General features: G+C 65.4%; 1 protein-coding gene across 5 annotated transcripts in view; it reads right to left on the bottom strand.

Annotated features, from left to right (window-relative positions):
• CBFA2T3 (CBFA2/RUNX1 translocation partner 3) overlaps positions 1 to 5194 on the bottom strand; it is a 67983-nt gene extending 62789 nt beyond the window's left edge. For all 5 annotated transcript variants that reach the window (XM_019505385.1, XM_019505386.1, XM_019505387.1 and 2 more), the window contains exon 1: positions 4970 to 5194. In XM_019505385.1, coding sequence (XP_019360930.1) covers positions 4970 to 5045 — 76 coding nt within the window. In that variant the 5' untranslated portion in view covers positions 5046 to 5194. The remainder of the gene's footprint in view (positions 1 to 4969) is intronic.
• Positions 5195 to 8881: the final 3687 nt, after the last annotated feature.

The following is an 8881-nucleotide window of genomic DNA, read 5'->3' as shown; positions in this document are numbered from 1 at the left end:
GCAATTAGGCAGCAGAAGGGTTACCCCCCCCCCCCCTTTTTTTCCCCCCTTCTGCTTGGCCAAATTGCAAGCCCCCATCACCGGCTGCTTGCCAGCGCTGGGATTTGACAGGGTGGAACTGGCTGCATAAGGCTCTTTAATGATGGGAATTTAATTAGCTTGCCTTGCACTTCCAACACCTCTGGTCCTTGCAGAAAATCAATGCGAGTTAACAGGAGTCAATCCAGCATGGCCGGCTGCAGCTCTGTCACACGCAGCCTTCGAGACAGCTTTATCAGCCGGCCCGCACGCCCGCCGAACGGGCAGGGAGCTCTCCTGCCCCCGCCCCAGTGGCAGCCCTCCGTTATTTATGGGGCTTCTGGAAAAGGAGCCCCCTGCGTCTCCGCAGCAAGCACAAGCTGGACGACGTGGGAGCAATTGCCTCGGCTGGGCTTCTCAAGCAAAACCCGGCGGGAAACTAAACAAGCCGTTTAAATGGGTCTCAGCCTGGCTGGGCACGCTGCTCCTTCCCAGTACGGTCACCCCAGCCCTGGTGCCAGCTGCTCTGGGGCTCCGGGCTACCCACCGCCCCTGTGCATGCAGCTCCGGCGCGCTGGCGGGGGCTCGGCTGGGATCTGTCCTGGCCCTGGCTCCGACGCGGATGAGCTGTGCAAGTGTAGGCCGGCCGTGCATCTGGGCCCACTCTGCCCACTGCCCTGCAGACCTCTTTCCACCACGTCCGGTGGGAAAACGCGCCCATGCAGCTTCCCTGGATGCTGCGACTAGGGGATCCCTGGCTTCACAGCCTTCTCCTCCACCCACTCTGGAGGCTGGGGCAGCCCCCATCCCCACTCCTCTGCTTGCCCCCCACCCTTAATGCTCTCAGTGAAGTTTATGGCACGCTCCCAAGGTGACCCGCAAGACTCAAGGTGGGTCAGCTAAGCGCCGGGCAGCCCTCCAACGCCTGCTGGAAGAGCGCCAGCACGGGCACGGCAGAGATTACGCTGCGAGAGAGAGGCCTGGGCGTAGAGATAACGGAGGAGTGCTCCAGCTGGTCCTCTCCCCACCGCGCAGGCATCGGAGCCACCGGCTCCTGCAGCCGGTGTTGCACCGGGCTGCAGCTGCAGGGAGCAAACTGGGGTCTGAGACCAACGCACCCCCCCCAGTGCCCAGGCAGCGCTGGACGGGGGACACCTTCCCTAGCCCGGGTCATCGCCTGGCTCCTTCAGCGCGCTCCGTCTCTCATGTGGAAATAGGGATTGCCTCACGAATGAGTGGTTTTAGTTTAAGGCAAAGCCTGAACCATGAGCCTGGCATGCAGCACCCGGCACTACCAGTCGTTTCCAGGACCGAATCCTGTTTTCAGTCGCTCCCAGCTTTGCCGGCAAGATAGCACGTTGCCCCCCACCCGTTATCAACCCACCGGCTTGCTGCTCCATCCGGACGCGGCCCAGGCAGGAGGCTGGGAGCTGCCACTTGCATGTGCTCGGCAGAGCCCGGGTGAGTCTAGCAGCATCCCCCTCGCCCAAATCTGCTTGCACAGAGCACGCTTCAGCCCCCGCTTGCTGATGGGACCGTGTCAGTGCGGTCCTCCCCGAGGCCATGCCGCGGCCGCTGGGGCTGAGCCGGATTGTCCCTGCACTGACTCCTCCTCGGTAGGAGGGGTCCCGCGCAATGGGCCCTGGTAGACACCCTGCTCTATGGCACCCGGGAGGTGTGAAGGAGGAGGATGCAGCTTGACGCCATGCAGAGGTGTCAGGGGTGGAGCAGGGTGCGGGGGTAAAAGCTGGGGGCAGGTAGCAAGAGTGGCTGAGGTAAGGAGGAGGCTTGCACAGTGCGGTCTTGTCTACACTAGGGTTTAACCTCACTCCCCGCAGTGAAGCGGAGTCTGTGACAGGCCGGGGGCTGCAGGGCCGTTCCCCGAAGCATAAGCAAGGAGGTTTTGTTTTCCGCGAGGACCCCCATCCTGGCCCGGGGGTACCGGATAGGGACGGTCATTCCCCTCCAGGAAGCGGTAGGTGGCTGGAAGCAGGGGATGCTGCTGGCGAGAAGCGGAGCCGGCTCTGCGCAGCGAGGAGGAAGCTTGCCACCTCTGCTTTATTCCATTTCCCTTCCCCCCGCCCGGTGCTGAGCCGAGATAACAGCGTGCAGCGCCGAAGCCAGCGCCGAAGGGAGGCAACGACCAGCCCAGGCGGTATTATCGCTCCCACGCCGGCCGTCAGGGAATCAGGAAGTTTGCAGAGATACTCAGCCAAGAACACAAACACGGCTCCTGCCAGCGGCACCTTACCAGCATCTTCCTCGCCCTTCCGGCCAGCAGCCGCCCAGCCGTGCCCGCTCGTAACGGAGCCCCCAGGCCCCCTTATCGTGAATGCACGATGCCGCGGGGCGTTGGGACGGGCAGGCGGGCAACGGCAGAGGGGCCTGGGCTGCATCCCCCCCCCTGGCTTTCAGCCAAGTTCACTGCCTCTGGTCCTGCTACCGCTGTCCCAAGCCCCTGAGTGCTCGGTCCTCTTTAATGCAATCGCCCCATTTTACAGGTGGGACAACTGAGGCACAGGCAGCCTCAGGCACCAGCCTGCAGTCATCCTGGAAGCGCGTGGAAGAGACAAACCCGAGGCTCCGGTTTCCCAGGCTAGCGTGCTGAGCCCGGCTCTTCCCTTCCTCTTCTGTGAAATGGGAACTGCTCTCTCTCCGCTTTCATGTCCCCCCTCGCGCCCCACTGCTCCCGCAAGGCTGGTAGGAGCACGTGCCAGCTTCAGTTCTGCACGGGGGAGCCCCCGTGGAAACCCCAGCTGAGAAACACCCACAGACGGACACGTGTCGGGTCAGGGGGCAGCCAGGCAGTGCACACAATCAACCCCATCGAAGATCGGGAGCAGGAACACGGGCCGGAAAAACATCGAGTCCAGTGTCCCGGGTCCGCCCACGGTCCCGAAGCACCAGGCAAGCCTCACCCCGGATGACCAGGGACAAAAGCAGACAGCCGCGCGTGCTCTGCTCCATGCCGCGGGGAACGCAGGGGCCCTGCCAGCTGCCGCATCGAGCAGCCAGAGGCCACGGTGATGGGCACCAATGCCCCAGTGACAGTAGGAGCAAAGGACCCATCTCCAGACCCGTCCCCAGGTGCTTGTCTGGCCCTCGCCCCTCAGCCAGAAGGCGAGGGCACTTTCCCAGCCCCTGGCATATCTGGGGAATGCCCCATCCATGGTTGCAAGGGGGGAGGTGTACAAGCATTGCTGCTGCCCCCACCACAGGTCCCCTCTCTGCATTAGCCCCCCTGGCAAAAAGGCCAGCAGGGCAATGGGCTCCCAGCTGGCGGGGATTAACCCCTCCCTGAGCGGAGCTGGGGTCTCTGAAGCACCCCCGGGACCCTATAAAGAGCTGCCTCCCTGTCCTGAGGCTCTGGTGGAGCCTGTGGGCCGAGTGCCGGCTGTGCAGAGCGTGCCCCCGGAGCGCGGGGAGCAGAGCCGGGCATCTCTCTTCTCCGCCGGGAAATGCCAAGGGCTCATTCAGCCTCTGAGCTGCTCCGGTGGAGCCCGGGTGCTGGGAGATCCCGGGAGCAAGCTGGGGGGAGAGGGGGCCTTGCAGATCTGCTCTGCTCCTGGGTGCCCCTTGCCCCTGTGCCTGGGCAGCTCGGGGGGCCACATACCAGCCCTGCCCCTGGGTGCCAGCTGGGCCCCCGTGCTCTGCTGTGGGGGTGGGTTTGTCCCTAAATATACCCCTTCCTCTAAGCTGTCTGGCTCCCATGTGCCCGGGGCACATCAGAAACCAGCTGGGGTAACTTCCCTCTGCTCTCCTTCCTCTGCAGGAGGATGCCCTGCCACACGTGAGGCCACTGATGCCTGTTGGACAGCTGTGCGGGTAGGTCCAGCGGAGGGGTTGTACGTTTTGGGGGTTCTGGATGGGAAGGCAGCTTGGAAACAAGATGTCCAAGCCCGTAAATGATCCTGACACATGCCCCTGGTTACAGGCCTGGACGGTGCTTGCTGAGAGCAGGGTAACTCTTGCCAGGGCTGTCTGGAGCCCGGGGCTGTGACTGGGTGGGTCGTCCTGGTGTCCTCCATGCCTCTTGCAGTGCCCACCTGCAGCTGCGAGGCTGTGTGCAAAAACATCTGGGAGCTCTGCTGCCAAATGCAGCACCCAAATGAGCTTTCTCCCAGCCCCTGCCTCTGCCCATTTTCCTGGGCCCCAGGGGCTCTCCATGTACCTGCAGCAGAGCGTCAGCTAGCAAGAAGGCAAGTGACTGAGCCCAGGTGTGTCTACTTCAGCATCTCTCACCCAGAGGCGGGTCCATAAACGGCTCGTTTTTGCACACCGAGAGCCCGGAGCCTGCCCCAGTGGGGCCAGGTCCTGATTTTGGCTACGCTGGCCTAAATGCAGAGGGAGCCTGCAGAGCATCCGGGGAACCCGCACTCGGGACCTGCCCTCCCCGAGCTGTGCAGACAGCCCTGGCTGAGCGCGAAGGACGCGGGAACGAGGGATGCAGTAATTAAGAAAAGCGCGGGGTAAACAGAGGCTTTCAAGCCTGTAAATAAAACAGCGGAGCCTGATGAGTCATTACGCAAAGGTTAATTGCTAAGCGGATGCTGCTGACTCCATGCGCCCTTCTGCCCTGCATCCTACCTCTGTGCCTGGCTCCTCGCGCAGCCCCGTCCAGCTCCCCCCGCCTCTTGTTTGCTCACAGCAGCTCTGCAGGGCCCCTGCCCTTGGACAACAAGCGCATCTCCCACCTGCTGCCAGGCTCTTCCCCGGGCTCCTGCAGCCCGCCTGCCACCCCGGCTTCCCCGCCGGGTAGCACCTGCCGGGCTGGCACTGGCCTGGTCCCTGGCACTGCCTTCCTGTTTACCAGGTGTGAGTCACCGGTGCAGCCCCGCGTGTGCAAACGGAGCCGCGGCCTGGCTGGGGGAAGTGCGCAGCTGCAATCGCCACCTGCGGGGCGGCTGACATGGGCCCCCCTGGCCTCTCAGCCCGGGCCTCGCGCTCTTACCTCGGCCGCTTCTGCGGGCAGCGTGGCCTGCGCACGAAGGCGGGTGGCTCTCCAGCTTGGAGGATCCTCCGGCCATTGCGGACGGAGGAGCCGCTGGCGGGCTCCAGAAATGCTCCCCTCTGCCAGGCCCCGCAGGACGTGGGGCAGGGTCCCTCCAGACACGAGCGCTCGGGCAAAGTCGGCGCCGTCCCCCTGGCTCCCCGAGCGATGGGCAAGGGGGCGATGCCCCCGGCCCCAGAGGCACTGTCCGCTGGGGAACCGCTGCGCTGGCTCCGGGTGCCAGTAGCCGCTACCGGTCCTTATTGCCTGCCCCGGGCCGCCGTGCCGTCCCGCTGGCCGGCCAGCCTGCCCCGGCGCGCGCCTTGCAAGGCGTTGTGGGTGCTCATGTGACGGGCAGGGATGTGGTGGAAGGGGAGCCGCGTCCCAGGGGGAGAGGGAAAGGCGAGCAGCTGCATGGTGGCGATAATGTCGTGGGACCAGGCAGCTGCGCCCTCGCTCTTCCCCCAACAGGAACCATCTGTGACCAAGCCCAGCGCGGCCTTCCCTCTCAGCCATTCCGGTCTGCCTTTCCAACAACTTCCCCCTTCGCTGGCTTCACTTCCCCACGCCGCGAGGGGCCAGCGCGGCAGCTCTCGCCTGGCCCGCAAGCGGGCTCACTTCCCGCTTTCTCAGGGTGGGCAGAGGGACCATCCCTCCGCGCCCGGACCCCGGCTAGGCCAGCTCGCCCTCCGCGCAAGGCGGGCTCGGTGCCGGAGAGCTGCTCGGTGATCTCTGACCCGCTCCGGCTTCCTGCTGGCAGCTCGGCCCAGCGCCGCGAGGCCGTGGCCGTGCGTGCAGCGGAGGCCTGGTGCATCCGCAGGCTGCCCCCGGAGCACAGCGGGGGCGAGGGAGGGGAATCCCTCCTCCCGCGGCGTCCCACCAAGGGGCTCCGGGGCCTCGCAGCTGCCGGCTGCCCGCGCGCTCCCGGCTCGCTAGCGGGAGAGGCTTGCTCGAGAGCAAAGCGGAGCGCTGCAGGTGGGAGGCAGGGAGGAAACCTGTCCTAAAAATACAGCCGCCCAAGCTGGCCCCGCAGATGGCGTGTCCCCGGCTAGCACCTGTGCTGCGGCAGCTGGCACGGACAGCGCCTCCCCGCAACGCGGCCCCCTGCTCCCCGCTGCCCTTCGCTTTCAAGTCGACTGCAAGCGAGCGCCAGGCGAGGAGAGGCCGAAGCACCGAGCTCTTTGTCCCCACGGCTCCCCTGCTTTGCAGGAGGGGGGCTGAGCACCCCGGGGAGGTTGCAGAGGCTCTGTGGGGTTGCACAAGGGCGGGCCTGCATGGAGGCCTCTGGGCACCGCAGTAGCTCAGCGAGGGGCAGGAAGGCGCCAGCTGAGATGCCGGCGGTGTCGGCGAGGTCTCCAAGCGCGGGGGGCTCCCCTAGCCTGGGTGCGGGGGAGTTCCCACAGCCCAGCCGGATGCCGGGCATGGGGGAGTCGGGGTGTGCGGGGACGCTGCTGGGTTGCTCGTGTCATGGTGCACGTGGGACGTGGCCTGGGACTGACCGCTGCCTGCATTTCTCCCCGGGGCAGGGGCTAGCAGAGCTGCGCCTCGTCCCCCGCATCCCTTTGCAGAGGCAGCTGCAGGCGGGTTGGTCCCTCTCGCCCGACGTGCCGCCCGGGCCCCGCTTCGAGCCTCGTGTGCGACTGTCTGCAGGAGGACACGCGCCATCCCCTCGGCTTCCGGCGGGGCTGCCCCGGCTTCGGGCTGGCGCCATTAGCAAGAGAGCGAAGAGCTCGTTGGGTTCGTTTGCAAGGGGCCAGACTGGCTGATTTACATGGAGCTCCTCCTGCCCGGCGCGGGTGATAGTCTGGGGATCCCCCATGCTGGGTGCTGGGCAGATGAGCGGCCTACAGCCGGGGTGCTGGGATCCCACCCTCCTCCTGGCCAAGCGGGGCTGGAAGGGACTTTGGGAGGCTGCATCTAATCCAGCTCCCGGGGTCTCTGCAAGCTCCCAAGGCGCCGGAGAGAAGGAGGCTTGTCACGTAACCCGGTGGCACGCACGCCTCTTCCCACGGCTATTTTTAGTGGTGGCAGCACCGTTGCTAGCCGGGGGCACGTGCAGGGGTGGGGGCACCGGGAGCCAGGCGTGTCCTCTGCGGCCGGAGGGGGAGCAGGGCTGGCTGGAGCCGCGTGGCGCGGAGCGTGCAGAGGCAGCTATTTTGGGGCCAGCGAGGAAAATGCTCCGCAGCTGCACCGCCGGCGGCCTCCTGCCTGCCCGTCACCTGCACCCGGCTGGACTTTCTCAAGTCCTGCACCTGCCCCAGCCCAGATGCTCATTGGCATGCACGGGGGCATTGCCGTACCAAGAACGGGTCGCTTTCTCCTCTGCGGCCGCCAGCCCGGGCAGCTCCGGCCTGGGTCTGGCCCAGCCTGGGGGCACCTCCTCAGCCCCAGGCTTTCCCACTCGGGGTTTCTGTGTGAGTCAGAGCTGCATGCTTGCTGCTTACAGGAAACCCCAGCAGGTTAGAGGAGGAGAGCTGGTTTTCATATCCCCTGCAGCACTAAAAGCCAAATGAGTGGAAGGAAGCAAGAAACCCCCCTGGGAAGAGCTGGCTGGGATTGCTCTCCCAGCTCGGCGGGGCTGGGGCTGGGCTCTGCCTTGATCTCAGCTGCTCTGCTGATGCCTTTACCTCGAGGCCTGGCCCACCCCCTTCCCCCCCACGCCCGATGTGTTGGTTGGGGGGATCTGTGCCGCGCAGACAGGGCCATGCAGGTTGGCGTCTTCCAGCCCGCTGGTATTTGGGGGTGGGTGCAAGTGGTGTTTCTTTGATAGGAAGCAGACATCCCCAAAGATGCGTGCAGGTGGAAATGAAAGCGGGGTTGGGGGTGAATTCTACCCGATCCAGCGACGCCCGATCAATAATCCACAAGTGAAACAACAATAATAACCATAGAGCATAAAGGAGAAGCTGAAGGAAATGCAGATGATCTGTCCCTCTAGAGACCTTTCACTTTTTTTGATTTGCAAGCAGGCAATGCATTTGCACAGCCACTTTCGGCCCAATGCAGCCACTTCTGGGGTGGGGGAGAGCAGGTGTGCACGGCAGCGCTCGGGGACAGAAGGTACAAAATGCCACAGTCCATTGGGAAGGACCGCTGTGGTTTGGGGAGGCAGGGATGCACCCACGCTGGGAGGATGGAGCAAACGGCCTGGGTCTTGTTGCAAGGGGTCGAACAGCCACGGCGCTGTCTCCCGCTGGCCAGCGACTGGGGCTCCCATTGCTGTGGCCCTGCGCTCACGGCACGCTCTGAGCCTCGCTCCGTGCAAAGCCTTCGAAGAGTTCAGGGCATGGGTGGGAGCCAGCCCGTGCCTTGCCCCAGCGCGGGGCTGGCCTCGCTGGGTGCGTGGAGGAGGAAGCACCGGCCCCTGCGGGATCCGGGTTATTCTCATGGGCATCTGTAAGGTGCTGATGCAGAGCCGTGCGCTGCCGAGCCAGGCGGGGTGGCCCCAGGCAGCTCTCGAGGGAGTCGAAAGCGTGGGCTGAGGAGGGGCAGGGTGCCTGGCTCCCACGCAGCGGGGAGGGGCAGTATCCCCACTTTTGACAGCAAGGAGACTCCCACAGGGCCCCAGGCGGCTCATCTGCTCGTGCCCCAGCAGACCAGCTGCCCGGGCAGCCGGTGGCAGGGGGGACTGGTGGGTCTCCCCCCGCCTCTTCCCCACGCCAGGCACCAGTTTTCAGCCAGAGCTGCGGGTGACGCTGGGCGCTGGCAGGGAGACAAGCCAGCTGGTCCCTGCCGTGTCCCAGCACCTCCGTCTGCGACCGCTGGCGGCACCGGGGCCTGCTGGCTGGGGGGCTCCTGCACGGGCAAAGGTCACGTGGCAGCAGGGCCTGGGCACCCGGCCATCGCTCCGGCCGCCAGCCGGTGCCCTCCAGC

The sequence above is a fragment of the Gavialis gangeticus genome, unplaced genomic scaffold, assembly GCF_001723915.1.
Source record: "Gavialis gangeticus isolate Ggan-Ray unplaced genomic scaffold, GavGan_comp1, whole genome shotgun sequence".
Classification (NCBI taxonomy): domain Eukaryota; kingdom Metazoa; phylum Chordata; order Crocodylia; family Gavialidae; genus Gavialis; species Gavialis gangeticus.
Note: the sequence above shows the minus strand (reverse complement) of the source record. Positions and strands in the feature narration are given on the sequence as shown.